The sequence below is a fragment of the Podarcis raffonei genome, chromosome 5 (assembly GCF_027172205.1).
Source record: "Podarcis raffonei isolate rPodRaf1 chromosome 5, rPodRaf1.pri, whole genome shotgun sequence".
Lineage (NCBI taxonomy): Eukaryota > Metazoa > Chordata > Lepidosauria > Squamata > Lacertidae > Podarcis > Podarcis raffonei.
The window spans coordinates 60,827,251-60,847,056 of NC_070606.1; the positions used below are offsets into that span (position 1 = coordinate 60,827,251).

The window sequence follows — 19,806 nt, forward strand, 5'->3', positions numbered from 1 at the left end:
ACATGTGACCTCCCAGAGCCAAAACACATGATGTCACGGATGTGCCGGCCAATGAGAGGCGGGCCGGCTGCAAACGTTCTTGGGAGATGTAGTTCACGGTTTGCGATGCAATGCCGCGTTGCACCAGAGGGGCAGAACTGAGCACTTTCTTGCCTTCAGTGCTAGGTCTACATTTGCTCTTGTAAATTTGTTTTAGACTGCTTAGCTAGGACCAGGGTTCAAATTCCCAGTCATCCATAAAGCTCACTTGGGTGGCCTTCGCCACTGTCTCAGCCTAATCTGTCTCGCGGGGTTGTTGTGAGGATAAAATAAGGAGAACCATGTACACCACACTGAGAGCCTTGAAGGAAAGGTAGGCAAGAAATGCAAATAAAAGGGTAAACTTCCTGAGATGCCATGGCAGAAAGGGGGTAGACAAATGTATGAATAACCCTGCACCCTGAAGCAGTTAGTTAGGATGGAACCAGGCTGTAACACTTAGTCTTTCAAAAGAAAAAATGTGAAAGAGAGACAAAGCCTGTGTATGCACCATACATTAAAAGCACATGACTTACTCCAAAGAATCCCAGGGACTGTAGTTTGCTAAGGGTGTTGGGAATTGTAGCTCTGTGAGGGGTAAATGACAGTTCCCAGGATTCATTATTCAACATTTCCAGAAAAACTTGCCCAATTGATTCATATAGGCAATACCAAATTGTGGCAGTTGTTACTAGTCAAGGTGGTAGTTTATACCACAAATTAACCTGTGTGTGTGTGTGTGTGTGTGTGTGTGTGGTCCATTTGAATTATGGAGAATTTTATAGCCAGTGCTACTAATAAGAGTGGCTCCTCCAGATGACTTGTTTAGAGAGCATTTATTCTTATTTGCCTGCATAAAAGCTTATGCGGAGGTTAGACTATGCTCAATCTTTATTAATGCTTTGTTCTGATTTGTTGGTGGGGAGGTTATACAACAATGAACATTCATTCTGATATGCTTGTGGGTTGTATATGTGTCTTCCTGTACATTCATTCATTCCATGCATGTACTTCCCTGTCACTTTCCTAACCACAAAGAGGCTTTGTTGCACATTTTAATTGCACAAACCTAATTTTTTCGTATGTGCTTCAGTCCCTCCCACAAAATATTGACAGTTTGGAGGGGACCTTTATCAGTCCTGTTTACCAAAGGTGTGGCTTGATAGTCCTGTGACAAAATGCCATCTAAAGTTACTCCTAAAACAGCAAGTGAAATACAAGGGACAAAGCGTTGGTGGGATCTAGGGTAAATATAATTTTAAAAATGGAAACAAAAGAAGCATATGGATTAAGTCTCTTGAAATATAATCAAGGGCAGCTTTCTCCCTATGACAAGAGACTACTGCATGGTGACTGTACTGTATTCATGGTGGCTGCAAGTTAACATTGTTTATCATGTTGATCCTTCCAGTCATGTGGAAAGTTTCTACACCTGTGCCAACTATTCCTGGATGTCAGACTGAAGCATGGAAACTTTCTATGCAATTCTGAGAATCTATGTGATAAACTGCAGTAGACTGTAAGGCCAGAGTGAAGAGAGTAAGTGTTATCTCACAGAAGCCTCCATTCCCAAGACATCATAAAGGTGACTCAGCCATTGGAGTCATTCCAGCACAGAGCTTAGCAGATCTGTTTTTTCCTGCTGCTGCTAATCAATATAATGCATTTAATGCTTGCCATTATGCTGTCTGTGATATGGCTGGCATCTGATCCATGTCATGCTTCTAAAGACCTAGCCCAGATGGATGGGGTATATTATTATTATTATTATTATTATTATTATTATTATTATTATTATTATTAGAAAGTGGTCAGGTGAAATTGTATGCTTGTTGTAATAACTGCTCACATTTTGCATTAAGAACACGGTTGCGTCATATTTGGGAAACTCTGCATCCATAGAAATTGCATTTTAATTAACTAATAATACCATGTATCTCAGCATTAACTTATGAGAGGGAGGTTGTTATTTGGGAGCTTTTAAAATTTATTTTTTAAGTGCTATCCAAAATGGCAAACGTAGCTTTGGTTCATTCAGGCCATCTCTGTACTGAAATCCTCATTGAGCTGTGTATAGTGTGTAAAAATATATATAAAGTGCAGATACAGAGATAGTCAGTGCAGGCAGCTAGAAAACAATATTGTTGATACTTCCAAACTGGCAAGTAATACCTCTCAAAGCCAAGACAATTGCCAGTTGTTACCACACAATACATAAATGCATGCATGCAAAGCTTATTTTTACTCTAGGCATTCTTTCAAAATGCTGGTTGTTAAAATTATAACCCCATAAGTCTCCCATCATGCTCATCAAGTATATCTGGATGGATATATACATATATGTTATGCAGCAGAATGCTGATTTCAGAACAGTTTTAGAGGTCTTTGGCATGCGTTATAATCCCATATTCAAAGGCACCTTAAAGTCTTCTTTAGGTATAGTAAAACTGCTTGGAAATGTGTGGAATTAAAAAATAACAACACAACCCCACTGACTTTGTTTGTGTTAACAGGATGAGAAAGTGCAAGGCTTCCTGTTATGCATGTGTGACAGCTGTAGATAAGTGGGGAGGCCCAAACAGGAAATCCGTCTTGCTTCTGCAGCATGACTTGTCTGAAGCTCAGGAACCATCTTAGATTGAAGTATCAATGGCATGATGTGCTGCTGCTGATCAAAACATGGGAGACATAGTGAAGAAGAACTTGGAGGAGGAATCTCCGTTGCCTTTGGAAAATGAGTGTTCCAGGAACATGGGAGAGCTTGTGGAGGTCTCCATCAGTGAAAGGGTTAAGTTTGATGACACAGGCCTATCCATGGTGCTGCAGAACGGCTTGGAGAACCTCCGACTGGAAAACTCTCTCACAGACGTTACCCTGTGTGTGGGCAACATGAAATTCTCATGCCACCGAGTGGTTCTAGCAGCGGCAAGCAATTATTTTAGGTAAGGGAGATATTTAATATTAAGTATTTTTTCCCCTCTCCTCTCATTTGGATGTTCAATTGCAACCAGAAATAGTTAAGCAGGTAAGATGGGAAATTGACATTCCGCGAGCACTTGATTTGAAACCTACCCCAACAGTCTATGAGCTTCCAAAATGTCTATATTTGGTGGCATGTCAGAAGAAGGGTGAGAATTACAGCATCCAGAATATTAATTGAGAATGCTAGGTATGTGGGATAGAAAAATTTTGAATATAGGAACAGACATGCAATCGATTACAGTTCCCCATTTCCCCCCTCCATAACAATCCCAACTATGTCCAGATAATTGTATTGGTAATAATAAAATAAAATATTAATTCAACAGCTGCCCATTAAAAAGCATTGTTCCACAGGCTCCTGGGTGTTTTAGGTAGTAGGTCACGACTGGACCTAATGGTCAGGGGTCCCTTTACCTTTACCTTTTTATGTTATCATTAATACAGTTGAATGTGTGGAAGCTGAATGATCCTTTCCCCAAAAAACCTGTTTCCATGAGGAGGGCAACATATGGCAAAAGCAATCAATGAGGGGAAAGGAGTGTGCTTCCTATTTTTCTCGGCGTTCTAAAATTAAGAAAGTAATTTGAGAAATGGGAAAAACACATGGAAGGAAGACATTGAAATCCAGCAGGGGGGTCACCTTATGTAGCGTATGCTAGAAAATGGTGTTCCTTCTGGAAACCGTGAGAAAATATGCCAAATGAATAGTGAGAAACAAAATACTCCACTATCATGTTACTAATTACACTGGAAAATAAAAGAATTTTTTTTATCAATCCCTGCCAGTGAGAATTATTGTGACATTGGGATAGATTTTATTATATTTTTTTAAATGGTAAAAGAAACATTATTAACTTCTGGTGCCAAAAGTTACTCAGTCAGGTCAAGGTGTGACATTTATACTAGCTGGTAGAACAAAGGGGGGGGGGGGGGAGAGAATGTTTGGCGTATTTAATTCCAAATGTAATTGGGGCCATTTTAGGCACTTATTGCTGGCCTCCGTATTTCTACTCATCATAATGCATTTTTTAAAGTAGCTAACGTAGGACTTTATCCACTTTTATCCACTTTATCAATTCACAAAAAACTATCCCTTGCATAGTCACAGAAAACTAACAAAATTATTTCGACACAAGATCTTGCCTTTCTTTTGGCATAAGAGAATGCTTCTGGTATCTTGGATATGAGGTGTCTTACAACCATGATTCAAATCTACTAGTCTCATTTTAATGTCTCATTTTTGGTTACTGTTTGTGGGGAAGGGGTGAAGCGATACTCAGAAATATTAAATGACTAAGCTTGCAGTCCTGTGCATGCTTGGGAGGAGTATCATTTAATTCAGCAAGAGTTCCAAGTGAATGTGGATAGGCTCAGTCTGTAAATTAATCTTACAATGGTGTAGCTATACTGGTCTTCTGACAGGTGAGTATTTGCCATTCAGCTACTCATAGTTAACGATTCCATAAGAACACATATTTACATCAGATATTTTGAAAACTACATAACGTTCTCCACCAGATAATTCCATGGACCATCCCATGTGATTGGCACAACCTTTTATCTTTGGGGAGAGAGGACTTCTGATGATTTATTAAGCCAAAAATATGTACATGTTCTTTTGATGGAACGTAATTTCTCCACCATGCTTAGAGCGATCCCTCTCATTGAGAACTAGGCACAATAGCTTTGGTTCAGCATTATGCAGAAAAGGGGTTGCCTGTGTGAAGTTTACCTGGGCTCCTTTCTGACTGCTTAGCCCTGAAAAAGCCAAAATGTTTCTATCTTCAAAGAAGGGAAGCAAGATTAATAATACCCTGCTTTAAACCAACAAGTTACACTGAAAAAAACAATTCCAATCAGACAATTGCCCAAGAGGTCCTTGAAACACACACTTATTCGATACAGTAAAATTTGAGTGTTAGATGTGAGAAAACAAATGTCAAGAGAGTGACAATAACTCTAGGATTCTGAAATGCTAAAACACAGATATGTAGACCTAGTGTAGCAGAGTGATTAAGAACATAACATTAGAAACTGGGAGGTTTCCAGTTGAAATCTCAGCTCAGCCTTGAACTTCACTGGGTAGCCCCAGACAAGCCACTGTTCTTCACCCTTAACTCTTATCTGTATTAGGTGGAGTAATAATAATAATAATAATAATAATAATAATAATAATAATAATAATTAATATCATACAAAGTTATTGTAAGGTTATATCAGGGCAAGATGTGGTGGCTCAATTATTTCTTGATGAGACTGATCATTTAGATCCTTTTCAAATTGGCTTCCATCTCAGATTTGGGACAGACATTCCCTTGTTCACTGTGAGATAGACAAGGGAGTGTATTCCCATTGATTTGTCCTCTCAGTGGTTTCCAATACTATTTACTCTGGTACCCTTCTGAACTATCTGACTATATTGTGGTTCAAATTCTCATCTTTCCGAAAGACTTCCTAGGAGGACATTCTGAGAAACTGCTGCTCCACCCTGAACAATGGCTTATGGCAGGCTTCCTCAAACTTGGCCCTCCATATGTTTTGAGACTACAGTTCCCCCATCCCTGACCACTGGTCCTGCTAGCTAGGGATCACGGGAGTTGTAGGCCAAAAACATCTGGAGGGCAGAGGTACTGAGCTTGCCATATGTTTTATAGATCAGTTTGGTGGTTTTAAAGGATTGCTCTTATGGTTTTATAGTTAAATTTTTTATTATTGCTCTGATCTGATATATATTGTTAGCAACTTTCAATATTTTAAAATAGAAAAATAGCAAAAACATACTTTAAAATAAATTACATATGAATTGATTGGGAAAGTACAGTGGTACCTCGGGTTAAGTACTTAATTCGTTCCGGAGGTCCGTTCTTAACCTGAAACTGTTCTTAACCTGAAGCACCACTTTAGCTAATGGGGCTTCCTGCTGCTGCTGCGCCGCTGGAGCATGATTTCTGTTCTCATCCTGAAGCAAAGTTCTTAACCTGAGATAATATTTCTGGGTTAGCGGAGTCTGTAACCTGCACCGTATGTAACCTAAAGCGTATGTAACCCAAGGTACCACTGTATTACTATGCTTGTTTCCAGAGTGTATTTCAGAATGACTGGTCTTCCAAGAAATTACGTATTTTCCCCTTCAGGGCAATGTTTTGCAACGACTTGAAAGAAAAGTATGAAGAAAAAATAGTAATTAAGGGAGCTGATGCTGAAACAATGCAGATTCTTTTGGATTACACTTACACAAGCAAAGTGCTGATCACTAAGGAAAATGTCCAGAAAGTCCTGGAAGCCGCTAGTCTTTTTCAGGTTAGTGAAGTAAAATATTTACAGCACATAGAAACCATACCAAATTCACGTGAGTACTAGTTTTAGCTCATAGTTTAGTGTGAAAATGGCTAATTGACAGCTGTTGGATTAGTCTTTGGGCAACTTGAATTTTACTATGAAACAATATTTTGCTTTGGGATTTCATTGGCTGCTGTATTTCATGACTAGATCTAATGTTCAGCCTACGTTCACAAGCAAGGCATGCTGTGTGAATCAAAACGTGCTTACTCAGAAGTCCAAGATCATTTCCCAATTTAGTGTGCAAAGCACTGCAGCCTTAAACTGGTTTTTGCTGTTTAAGGGCTGGCTCTGCCTGCCTGCCTTACCCAGCTCCTCCTTCTTCTTCTTTGGCGATCACTCGTAGCCGAGTAAGATTGTCTTCCATAAACACGGTTTTAACAGTGAGTCTGTAAGTGACCGTGGAGGCCAATTCTGGATCCACACGTCCTTCCACAATGGGGACATTGGTTTCCGGGCAGGAGTTGATCATGGTGAGGGTTTGCCAAGCGTGCCTTTCCCTTAGCACATTTCTCCCTTTCGTCCTGAGTTTGAGCATCTTCAGAGCCCATGACACCTTTGGTAAAAGCTGTTCTCCAGTTGGATTATCATCTTCCAAAGCAGCTACTCTATTCCGAACTTAATAATGGAAAGCGTACCCAGTTCCACCCCCACCCCCAAAGTTGTCAGGAAGGCTGCCTGCTTGCCTATGACAGGACGGACTGGAGTGCTGTCCTTGTGTCCATCCCTGGTTCTGCTACGTTGATAATGCTGCTCCTACCCTTAACTAACCATGATGGCTGTGTTCTGCCTTCACAGTGAGAGGCAGCAGAAACCATAATGGACCAATTTGGTCATCCCTACACCTACCCCACTTTAATGGGACTGGCATAATGAGGAGTACCTAAAATGTCTCAAAGTAGCGAGCAAGCTTTTTAATTTTTCAGCTTGATCACAACAATAATAAAAAGTGCTGAAGCACGTGAATTATTTTTAAATGGACCAGCATTCCTTCCAGTTTTTATACCATTAACTTGTCATTCCAGCCCTGCCTGGCCCCACTCCATGTGTGGCAGATAAAGCTGGCTGTAAATATGATACAAAGGGGAAGTTTATCAAATGGAATAAGTACATCTAATTTTGATTTGAGAGCTTCATGTCTTTAAATGTTTGCCCACATGTATCTTTAAAAAACAGGAACCAGTGGTTTATAGGCCAGGTCTGTTATGATAAGTAGCCTAAATGTGTCAACAGGACATGGCTCTCAGCACAAAACTCTGCTGTAAACACTTCTTTAAAATACACCATCACCATTAAATATGGTGTTTCAGATTTTTCACTTCCCTCTTTTCCTTTTAACTACTTTTTTTAAAAAAGTCATACTCTACTTTGTACTCCATCAACTCTAAGGTTAGGTGCATTTTTTTTAAAAAAGTTATGGAGAAAACTGCTGAACTATTGATATCTGGAAGCACCCTGAGTGCTCAGCCTTTCCTTGAGATTTTAGCTGGGATTTTGGTATGTATAATGTTACATGCCACTCCCAGTCTATGAGCAGTGCAAGATTCAAGGGAGTTCCAGGTGTGCTATCCAGGGCCCATGTTTCCTTTGTTATCCAGGGTTAACCAAAGGCAGCATTCTTTCCTGAGTAACAATGAAAACAAATTCACAGTAAACTGAAGTCTGAGATGGGTGCAGTTAGAACTAGTAATATCTCAAACCCATTTCCACCCAGTCAATCTGATCTGCCCTTCACCCTCTTTCAACATTTGATCCAGACCCTGTGCATGGTATGTTGATGCAAAAACCTCTTATACCACCATCATCATTTTATGTGTATGCTGCCTTTCCATAGTTAAAACCATGCTCAAGGCAGCTTACAACATAAAAATATTTACTTAAATTACAAACATAAAGGTAAAGGGACCCCTGACCGTTAGGTCCAGTCATGGCCGACTCTGGGGTTGCGGCGCTCATCTCGCTTTACTGGCCCAGGGAGCCGCCGTACAGCTTCCAGGTCATGTGGCCAGCATGACTAAGCCGCTTCTGGCGAACCAGAGCAGCGCACGGAAACGGCGTTTACCTTCCCGCCGGAGCGGTACCTATTTATCTACCTGCACTTTGACATGCTTTCGAACTGCTAGGTTGGCAGGAGCAGGGACCGAGCAACGGCCGCTCTCCCTGTTGCAGGGATTCGAACTGCCCACCTTCCAATCGACAAGCCCTAGGCTCAGTGGTTTAGACCACAGCCAACAACTTATAAGCACATCAAAAAGTACACAACCAAATTGAACAATCTGCATATAAATCATAAGATCTAAAAATAAAGATACTAAAAATAATATCAATAACAGTAACAAGACTCCCTAAACAATATGGCCAGGTAGAAAAAGGCCAGCAATGCAAGGAGCAAGTCTTCCAGGACTCACAGTCAAGATGGTGTCTGGATACTTAAGGAGCCTCAGCTTTTGTACAGGCTCTTACACTCTCCAAATGATTGTGCAAATAGGCCCTGTGATATCAGTTTTGCCTACCTGATACTGTTTATCTTCCCACTCATCACGGAATTCCTTCCTCCCCTGGAATCCCCACTTACCACATCCCAGCATTTTGAAGGTTTATTATACAGATGAGCAGCATCAAGCTCAATGAAGCATAAGAAGCCCCTTGCTGGGTCAGACCAAAGGCCCATCTAGTCCAGCATCCTGTTCCCACAGTGACCAATCAGATGCCTATGGGGAGACTGCAAGCTGAGTACAACAGCACTCTCCCCGCTTTTGGTTCCCAGAAACTGGCATTCAGAGGCAAATTGCCTTCACCAACAATGCATACTAAACATGGCATTTGCACATTTTACATCAGGGACATTGCTTCCTCACATTCTTAAGATTTGTTAACAGCAGTAAAATAAACGAACAAGAACAGGAGGGCATGTCTGCATAGTATCTTAATGTGCTTCCTTTTCTGCTTGTAGTTTTTGCGAATGGTAGAAGCTTGCTCCAATTTTCTCAATGAAGCTCTTCATCCAGAAAACTGTGTTGGGATTCTGAGACTGGCTGATGCTCATTCACTTGATAAATTGAAGCAGCAGGTCAAGGGGTATATTATCCAGAATTTTTCCCAAGTACTGAATTATGACGAGTTCTTAGAACTGCCTGTGGATGTCCTATATAGTATGCTAAAGAGTGATGAACTCTGTGTCACTGATGAAGCTCAAGTGTTTGAAATGGTTATAAACTGGGTGCATTACAAAATAGCAGAAAGACTTCCTCTCCTTCCTTACATCCTTGAGGGTGTCAGACTACCCCTTCTGGACCCTTGGTATTTTGTAGAGACTGTAGAAGCTGAGCCACTGATCCGACAGTGCCCTGATGTCTTTCCTCTGCTTCAAGAAGCCAGAATGTACCATCTATCAGGGAACGAGGTGAGTTAAATGTTGATTGTATTAAGAAAGAGTTCAGACTAGTGATTCAATGAGCTGCTTGAACTATCTATAGGTACTCTGCAATGAGCTTTCTGCTGTGTTCCTGCTTGTGGCAGTGCCATCCTGGCTTTTGGGAATGCTAACTTCCTAACATCCATCTCTATGGTAACATTTTCAAGAAGGTAGCCATGTTAATCTCGTCCAGAAAAGACAACATATAGTTTTGTGGCACCATAAAGACTAACACATATACAGTAGAGTGGTTCAATTACTTACATCTTTTGTCCCCGTAACCATGAACATACATACACTGTTCTTTCTGCTTCTGGTAAAGTCCATGAAAGCTTTTGCCCTAATAAATGAGATTTTGAGGAGGTGATACAAGATTCCCCCACCTGTGACTATTTTTCGGGTATGAGTGTCAATGTATGGGAGTTGGACAGCTGCCATACTTTCCCTTTGAACACCTTATCAGTATATATTTGGAAAGAGGAAGAAGCCTAAAGTTTGTAATGCAGATTCACAAGCTATTGTCATGGAAAGTTAAGTTCAGGATGCTTTATGGTGTGAGTTGGACTGTATATATTGAATATTCTTTCAAGCAAGAAAAAAGTCTGCATAAAAATAAAGAGAAATTCACACCCCTTTGTACTTATATAGTACTATATAAGTAAATAAATAATTACTAGTTTTATATTATGCTGATACTGATAATTTTATTGATCTAGTATTAGTAACAACTTATACTAGGAGTGGTGAACCTGTGGCCTTTCAGATGTTCTGACTACAATCTCCATCATCCTTGACCATTGGCCATGTCGTTCGGTGCTGATGGGAGCTGAAGTCCAACAACTTCTGGAGGGCCACAGGTTGGCCCTGACCTCAGTCACCAGTTCAGGTCTTCTACGGCCTCATAAGCAAAGAAGAAATAGAATTGGGTGGCATCAGCATATCAATGGTTTTTCACAGCACATATTTGAATAACTTTCCTCTAGTAGTATCACATAGAAGTTATAAAGCAGGGAGGACAGGATGAGGAGACCTGTGGAACACCATAGCCACCCTGGGCTCCTTTGGGAGGAAGGTTGGGATAAAAATTGAATAGGTAGAGCAAGGCGAGATGCAGAGCAATAGTTTCCCAGCATAACTTTCAGAAAAAGATCTTCCACTAGAGCCATCAAAATGGTGGTTATCCAACTTCCATCTGTCAGTATGAATGCCATCAAGAGGTCCAGGAGAATTAACAGGGTTGTACTTCCCCTGTTACTCCCTCAGCACAAGGTGAGGCAATCAAGGCCATTTCAGTGGCAGTTCTGACCTGATTCCAGATTGAAATGGGTCTAATTCAGGAGCAGCCCTCTAGACTTTGATGGACTTCAGCTCCAGCCTACATGGCCAATTGTCAGGGTTGGTGGGTGCTGGAGAGTCACATTTTCTCCATCTCTGGTATAGTCAGTGTTATCCAAGAATATTGAAGCTGTATGGCCACAATTTGCTCAGTCGTTAGGGGAAAAGGTGGAGGGTTTTTTTTATGTTAGACTATTTATTTCATGAATTTCATAGAGCTAGGCATGTGTGTCTTATGAAGAATATTTTTACATAGGTAACAACCATACATTAAATGCATGCAAACAACTCTTAAAATCATGCCTTCTAGATCTTTTGGAATAATCTGTGAAACGTTTACTACTACAATATATTGTATACACCAGTACACTGATCGGGATGAGTTTGGTAACTTGCAGTTATATGCGTTTTATTGTATGATGTTTTTCTAATCCATTTTTTAAAAAAAATATTAGCACAGCTTGCATTCAGAAGGTGGGTAGACACTTTTGAAGATGTCTGGAGCTTGGTATGTTCCTAGGGGAATTATTTATTGGGAGTGAAGGGGGGCTTTTGTTAAAATGTTAAAAGATAAAGATCTCTCCAGCTCTTTGCTTTCATTTAGATCATTTCTGAAAGAACAAAGCCGAGAATGCACGAATTCCAGTCAGAGGTCTTCATGATCATAGGTGGCTGCACAAAGGATGAAAAGTTTGTAGCTGAAGTCACCTGCCTTGATCCTTTGAGGCGCAGTCGTTTGGAAGTGGCAAAACTGCCCAACACGGAACAAGAAGCCGAGTGTGAGAATAAAAAATGGGTGGAGTTTGCTTGTGCCACATTAAAAAATGAAGTCTACATATCGGGTAAGGAAGATCATAATGCCCATGGAAATAAATGAGGGAGGAAAAATAGTTACAGCACGAGACTCTTAATCTCAGGGTCCTGGGTTTTAGCTCCACATGGGACAAGATTCCTGCATTGCAGGAGGTTGGACTAGATGATCCTTGTGATCCCTTCCAACTTTACAGTTCTATGATTCTATGACCTGAGACTATTAAACATTAGGCTTAAGTAACAATGTTCATAGTTCTTTCAGGAGTCGGACTGTTGCCAAACTATAAGTTTGTGGTCAAATTGCAGTTATCCTACAATGCTTTTGTTGTGGAAGTTTTACCCTCATTTTTTAAAAAAAGAATTGAGCTGGCTCTTGGAGAATATTGCTATATGTATTTAGAAATCAAAAATCCAGGAACAAATTCTGGAAGTTTGGTTCTAATTTGGTATATTACATTCATGACAGGAGGGAAAGAAACGCAACACGAAGTTTGGAAATATAATTCATCCATCAACAAATGGATCCAAATTGAATATTTGAACGTTGGAAGATGGAGACACAAAATGGCCGTTTTGGGTGGCAAGGTGTATGTCATTGGTGGTTACGATGGTATACAAAGAATCAACAGTGTGGAGACATATGATTCTTTTCACAACTGTTGGTCAGAGGTAAAGTACAGATGTGCTTTTGGTATTGATGAAACAGGAAACAGACTAAAATAACGACTTTCTACTCTCAGATGTTGGTTAATAGACAAATGGTGTTTTCACACCAAAAATGTGTGGGGTTTTTTGTTTTTGTTTTTTGCATTTCCTGCATCTACAATGCAAATGTAAGATTATCTAGAAGATAAATTTAGAATGGCATTTTCTTTTTACCCAATCAACCATCATACATGGATGCACATTATGCAAAACAAAGGTGGCAATTCTAGACATTTACCTGGAAGTAAGTTCCTTTGAATTCCATGGGCATCTTAACTGCGTCAGTCGTACACTCTTCATCACTTGCCCCCAACTCATTTCTCTCTTCTTTACTTTTTTTTTTAAAAAAAGAGAATTAATATACATGACGCATGAAGACCTGATGAATTTTCAGCACGTTCCTCAATTCTGTTGTTTTGCATTATTATAGGCAGCTCCTTTGATGGTCAATGTCAGTTCATTTGGGGCCGCCAGTTACAAGAAGAAGCTCTATGTGATTGGAGGAGGACCCAATGGGAAGCTGGCCACGGACAAAACACAATGTTATGACCCAGCAACAAACAACTGGAGCTTAAAATCACCCATGCCTGTTGAGGCAAAATGTGTCAATGCCACCAGTTTCCATGACCACATCTATGTTGTGGGTAGGTACAGCTGGGACACTTTTTCTAGAATTCCAGTTGAAGGACGAGAAGGCAATGCAGTCAAACTCTGGTCCCTCTGCATTGTGAATCACCACTTGGCGGAATGGGGATAGTTTTGAATTCCATGTTGAGATATTTTTTAATGGGTTGTGCATGCACACAGAGAAGTTGTGGAATGGGTTTTAATGGTTTTGGCTGACTGGTTGGCATCCATCTGTCTTGGGAGACAATGGAAGAATGCACCTTTGGTGGCGAAGTCAAACGGTTGGAGAGTTACAGCACTGGTAGGAGAGGGTGTATTAATTGTGATTTATCCCTCTGGGCGCCCACATGTGTGGGTTGAAAGCATAGGAATTAGGCTATAAAATCTTGTTTGACCAAGTCCAAAAGTAAACTGGCTTCCCCTTTCTACCCACTTGACAAAGAATCAGGCAACAAATGGGGAAGTCAGTTTAAAAAGATTTACTTTCTTTATAATCGTGCATTGTTTCACAGCTACAGTAGCAGGAAAAAAACTATGCAGACAAAATACTTCTATTCATAGGATTCCATTTCATGTCTCCTTTGCAGAGTCTCCCCAGTGTGAGGAGACAGCTTCCAGTTCAACGGAAAGCTGAAATGCCATGCAAGATCCCCAGTGCCTCTTTGAAGTTTCATACTGATATGCTGTGCCATGGTGGTGGTGGTGGGGGTTCACAGTTCCCATTGATGAGAACAACCAGCCTGGTGGCTTTCAGATGTCTTGGGCTACAATTCCCACCAGCCTCAGTGTGCATGGGCTTCTGGAAAACGTGGTCCAAACCAACTGGAAGGCACCCGGTTGATGAAGGCTAGTTGATGAAGTAAAGTCTTTGGCTGGCTGTCTTTTCGAAATACAGTGGTACCTCGGGTTACAGACGCTTCAGGTTACAGACACTTCAGGTTACAGACTCTGCTAACCCAGAAATAGTGCCTCGGGTTAAGAACTTTGCTTCAGGATGAGAACAGAAATCGTGCGGCAGCGGCACAGTGGCAACAGGAGGCCCCATTAGCAAAAGCGGTGCTTCAGGTTAAGAACAGTTTCAGGTTAAGAACGGACCTCCGGAATGAATTAAGTTCTTAACCCGAGGTACCACTGTAAGTGTCCTGTCCTCTCTTTGTCTTGTGGGTTGAGGAAACCTGACACTTAACAATTTGGCCTGAAGCCTAGAATGTATTTCAAAAGAAACAAATTTTCCAGAAGGAATCCTTTGCTCTCTTCCTGTTTCAGGTGGAGCTATGAGGGCAGTCTATTCTTACAGCCCACTCACAGACACCTGGTGCCTGGCCACCCAGTTAAGCCACGAACGAGCAAGTTGTGGGATTGCTCCTTGCAACAACAAGCTGTTCATCACCGGAGGACGAGACGAGAAGAACGACGTCATTGCTACCGTGCTGTGTTGGGATGCTGAGACCCAGAAACTGACGGAAGAATGTGTCCTCCCTCGCGGAGTCTCCCATCACGGAAGTGTCACTCTCCGGAAGTCCTATACATACATCCGCAAGGTAGTGCCTGGAGCAGTCTCAGTCTGACATTGCAGGGATACTCAGGAGAAGGAAAGAAGAAGTTGTCATGAAATACCTCATTCCCCCAGGTTTTTATATAGGATGATCAGGATGAAACCACTAGGCTGTCACAGCTTTTCAAGAAACATGTATTTTTGCTCAGTTTCCTGCCGTATAGCCTGTGACTTGTAAGCCAATGAGACATTCAACAATATGAGATCCCCCTATAATTAGCAATGCTGAGCTCTGTGAGTTGCAATTATTATTATTATTTTTATTTTTGTAGGTGCCAATTTGGATATTATTATTTTATTTTTTGAAAAAAATTCTATTACTTGCATCAAAAGGTGGGATAGAAATGTTTTAAATAAATAAATACTCTGATCTGAAGTCATTTTTGCTACGTTGCAGGCAGCCTGAATATTTGCAATCATTGTTGGCATAAGCCATAAGCAATGTATAACTTCCATTTATTTGCCAAACCCTTCCTCCTCACCTTTCTCTTTCTATAAACAAAACAAAGTACTTCATTTAATCCATTGCTTTTGGATTACTCTTTCCTTGCATTCAGGTACAATCAGAATTTCTTTTCCCTAAGTTCCATCTGTGGCCCAGAAGGTGGCGCTGATACACTATTTTTAAATAAATCTTTAATTTCCAAGAACAAAGGTACAAAACAATCCCTTGAATAAGGAAAAAAATGCTTGATGTTGCAACATGATTTCCAGGAAAATTGTATGTTATGACTTTAAAGAATAAGCTAAGCATGGCTATTAATTTCTCATAATCTAATTATACATCTCTGCCTTAAACTGAGTCAGACATAGTATTATCTGCAGTGACTGGCAGTGGCTCTCCAGGGTTTCAGCCAAGAGTCCTTCCCAGCCCTACCTGGAGATGCTGGGGCTTGAACCTGGGACCTTCTGCATGCAAAGCAAAGACTACCACTGAGCTATGATGTGTGTGCACCTACACACAATGGGGGCTCTTTTTCATATTGTTGCACACCACTCCCAATCTCTGAGCGGTGTGAGATTCCATGGATTCCAGGGTTTGTGTTTCCTTTTGGGAATGAGGCACAGTGGAGACTGTGGTGTCTTTATGATACACGGTGTGTGTGTGTATACACACACACACACACACACACACAACCTGAATCTACAATGGAGGAGTTCACATCTTTACCACCCCAAAAGGGTCATTTCTCCTATAGCCACAATCAGAGATTCAAACAGAAATCAACCATCGTGCATTGACTCTCTCCAGCTTGCCACTTTTACAACCTTTTCCCCTCTAGGTTACACCACTGCAAACCCTAAAAGACTTGAATTCAAACCCTTGCTTTGTCTGTTAACTAAGGGCCCCTTACATTTGTTGTATGACACAGAGCCCCCTCTCTTTGTCTTTGCTAATGGTTCAGCACCTTCTGTTTATTCTCCCAATGGCTCCTCTTCCAGACGATTTCCTCATCAGGAAATGGGCCTGGCTTATATTTTAACGTTTCCTGAATCCAGGGATTCAGTGGCACCCAGAAACTCACAACAATGTCCCATGATCCTCATACCAAGTGCATTTGTGAAGCTTCTGTTTCCGGCAGCATGTGATGCTTAACGACATGTCGTGCAGGCTTTTGGGTGGCATTTACAGTAGACTTCAAATTTAGTAAAGGGCAGATGTGCAGAGATGCTCTAAGCTGACTACTGCGCAGGACCACAGAATTTATCTCCAACACCACAAAAACCTTTCCAATTTTAGCAAGAGACAGACAGACCGATCTCTCTGAAAGCTTTTTGTGCTGGGTGTGGGAGCAGCACATTTGTCCCTGTGACAGCTTAAAAAATATATGCAAGCGGAGGAGAACTTGGTTCTTTCTCAAGCAGCTAAAAATACATAGGTGTGAAGTTCAGATTGAGTCATGCAGCACATGTATTTGGTACTCAGGAACCATATTAAAGTGCCTTGTTTGAAACAATCCTAAACAGTACCTGGTTGCATCCTAACTCGTACTTAAACGGCTAACATGGATTGCCTTTTAAGTCTATTACGGTTGAAGGAAATTGCTACAGTCAAAATGACATCCCTCCCACCTCCATTAGTATTCATTACAGTCTTCTGTGAATTACTTCTAGTACCATCTCACTTTTGTTTCCTACTGGGCAGTCATGTGCTACGTCTGGAATAGAATATTGGAGTGAGTTGTCCCCTTGCCCAGAATATATGCAGTCCTCATTAGACAGAGACAAAGAAGACATGGAGGGATTGACAAATGAAATTGTGGGAATAGGGGAGGGGGTGGTCAATACAGCACAGATCACAGTAATTTTCTCCTGGAATGCACCCTGGTAATTATTTTCTCTTTGACACCCACTAATTTCTTCTGTAAAACCACCCTTTGATTACTGCAGCCTTTTCTTTCTCTCTTAATATTTTTGTCATTATTTTCTCCCTGATCTCGTCCTCCTCCAAAGTCTCCACTCTGTTCTAATGAACGTGAAGAACTTTTAAGCATCATATCAGGTGCTTTGAGCAGGAGACAGCGAGAACTGACAATTAAAGAAATTACTGTTAATCATGGCACTGCAGCAAACAGTGCAAGATTGTGTTTCATAACCTTACACCTAATCAAATACACAAGTAATTGGGGGCATATTTTTTTTAAGTGTGGTTTCCCCATCTCTGATTTATTTGCTTACTGCATTTACACTCTACCTTTTTCCTCTAAGGAGCTCAAGGTGCAAATGGTTCTCCCCATCCTCATTTAATCCTCACGACTACCCTGTGAGGTAGGTTGAGCTGAGAGGCAGTGACTCACCCAAGGTCTCTTGCTTAATTTGCAAAAGATTCTTTATTAATCCCTTCCCCAGCTCACCCATGATGTGCGCTGGCTCCTAAACCAGAGCCCCCAAGCTAGCTAGTTGGAAGGGTCCTCAGTACTCCCAATATTTGACAATTAACCAAGCTCTAGCATATGCTCCAGTTCACACAATTCCAGCATTCGCAATGGGCAGCGGGAAAACACCCCAGTAACATTTCTGTTTTGTTTTGTGGATCTCATTGCTTTGTTTTGACATTTATTTACAGAGAGGAAAGGCAACAAATTCTGGAAAAGAATGTTCCACTTTTCTTGGCAAGTAGCTTGCAAGTTTTTCCAAGAAATGCTTTTTCTGGCTCTTTCTAAATCAGCATTGTCATGATCGTGATATAATGATGTTACATTTTCTAAGACTGTAAATATTATGATTATGGCTATGACTACTACATGATAAGCAGATATAGAAAAAGGACATGTGCAAAGAGGCTAGCTATGTATAATGTGTATGTGTTTGTGTATATACATGCACACACATACATCCTTTGAACCTGATTCAGTACATGTGGTGAAGGAGTAAATAAGCATGCCATGTGTGTGGCATGGTAATGTGCAACACAGGTGCTGTGTGTGTATGATTCCCCCTCAGTTTACTGAGAAAGAAGGATCAGATGGATTGCATCTATGAACACACCTTCGCTTCTCAATCACATGTGCTGTGATCACATGACCAGAACTGCCTGTGTGAACTAGTTTTTAGAACTGCTCTTAAGGAAGCCCACTGTCACCTTCTCCTTTCACAAGCTCCAGCTCTGCAGTGATGAAGTGATAGTATCAAGACATACCTTTGGCTATGGCCACTGGTATCCAGTAGCACACAATCAGGACCTGAGCAGGTTGTAAGACAGGATCTTTGGAGCACTCAAAACAGAAACATTCAGCCCTGGAGCTACCACTGAATTCTGTGTAAAGGAACAGAAGGACCACCATCCATAACCCAAAGATCTACCCTAAAAACAGCTGTTTGTTAAGATTGCCAAGGCTAGGATAATAAGCACTGTGTCCCAGATGGAATAGAACACTCTTAGGTCAGAATAAAGGACTCATAGAATTGTAGGGTTGGACTACTGCCATCTAGTTCAACCTCCTGCAATGCAGGAATCCCCGACAGATGGCCATCCAACCTCTGTTTTAAAACCTCCATTGGAGAGGTCACCACCTTCTGAGAGAGTCCATTCCACTGTCAAACAGCTCTTACCATCATACTATTGGAATGCTTAAGTAGCAGACGGAATTAGCCAAGGAGATGTGCACTTCTTATTGCTCAAGGGTTTTGAAGAGTCTACAGGATGAACATCTGTCTGAGATTGAAATCTAGGCCATAGTGCAATAGAGCACATGCTGTGCATGTTGAGGACCCCAGGACCAATCCCCAGGGCTGGGCTGGGGAAGACCCCTGTCTGAAACCTGGAGAGGCACAGTCAGTTGGTGTAGACAACAGCGCTGAGCAAGGTGGAGTAATGGTCTGGCTCAACACAAAGCAGTATCCTGTGAAGGCAATCCAGTTATTGTGGAAGGTTGGATTAGATCGTCTTGGAGGAATTCGGTTTCTATGGCTGCGATGCTAACCATTACTAGGAGTTAAGTCCCACTTAAATCCCAATATTTGCTTCCTAAGCAAACATACGTAAGAACAGTCTGTAAATCAACAGAGCATTTTGCTATGATAGTAAATGTCCCACTGAACCTCTGTCACACTTTTTGTGAATGTTGTCAAGCAGAAGGGGGCGGGGAGGAGATTGACTATGCTCTCTAGCCAATGTAGATTTGACATGCACATTATAGATCTGGGGAGTGGAAAAGTGTTTTAAACCATGTATTGTATGAAATTACCTAATATATTTAGATAGAATCATACATCTTAGTCACGTTGAATACATTTCCCTAATGCCTCAAAAACATCTTCTTGGCATGAGGATAAATAAATGTTGATAGGGAAAGAGACTTCTCTTAATGCAGCACCTGCCTGGATCTGGTTTATGTCCATACTAAGCTTGAAAAATTTGGCTGGTAGCCCAACTTTCTGTGTCAACAGAACATTATTTACCCACTCCTCAGTAGAAAGGGCCCCTGTATATGTTTCTCTGCATTTTTTAATGTTGCTGGGGGAACAAAGTAGCCTCACAAAGGATTAAAGGATGTACTGTTGAATGTTTACTTTC

General features: G+C 41.1%; 1 protein-coding gene across 2 annotated transcripts; it reads left to right on the forward strand.

The window, feature by feature from the left end:
• Positions 1 to 11: 11 nt before the first annotated feature.
• On the forward strand, positions 12 to 14,957 carry KLHL6 (kelch like family member 6). 2 transcript variants are annotated; one of them, XM_053389590.1, is made up of 8 exons: positions 12 to 165; positions 2,532 to 2,960; positions 6,135 to 6,300; positions 9,293 to 9,742; positions 11,694 to 11,931; positions 12,369 to 12,571; positions 13,038 to 13,251; positions 14,501 to 14,957. In XM_053389590.1, exons 2-8 carry the CDS (start codon positions 2,698 to 2,700, stop codon positions 14,800 to 14,802), a joined length of 1,836 nt encoding a protein of 611 aa, XP_053245565.1. In that variant the 5' UTR covers positions 12 to 165; positions 2,532 to 2,697; the 3' UTR covers positions 14,803 to 14,957. The 2 variants fall into 2 exon arrangements, with proteins under 2 accessions (XP_053245565.1, XP_053245564.1); XM_053389589.1 differs by lacking the exon at positions 12 to 165 and adding an exon at positions 216 to 352.
• The last annotated feature ends 4,849 nt before the right edge of the window (positions 14,958 to 19,806 follow it).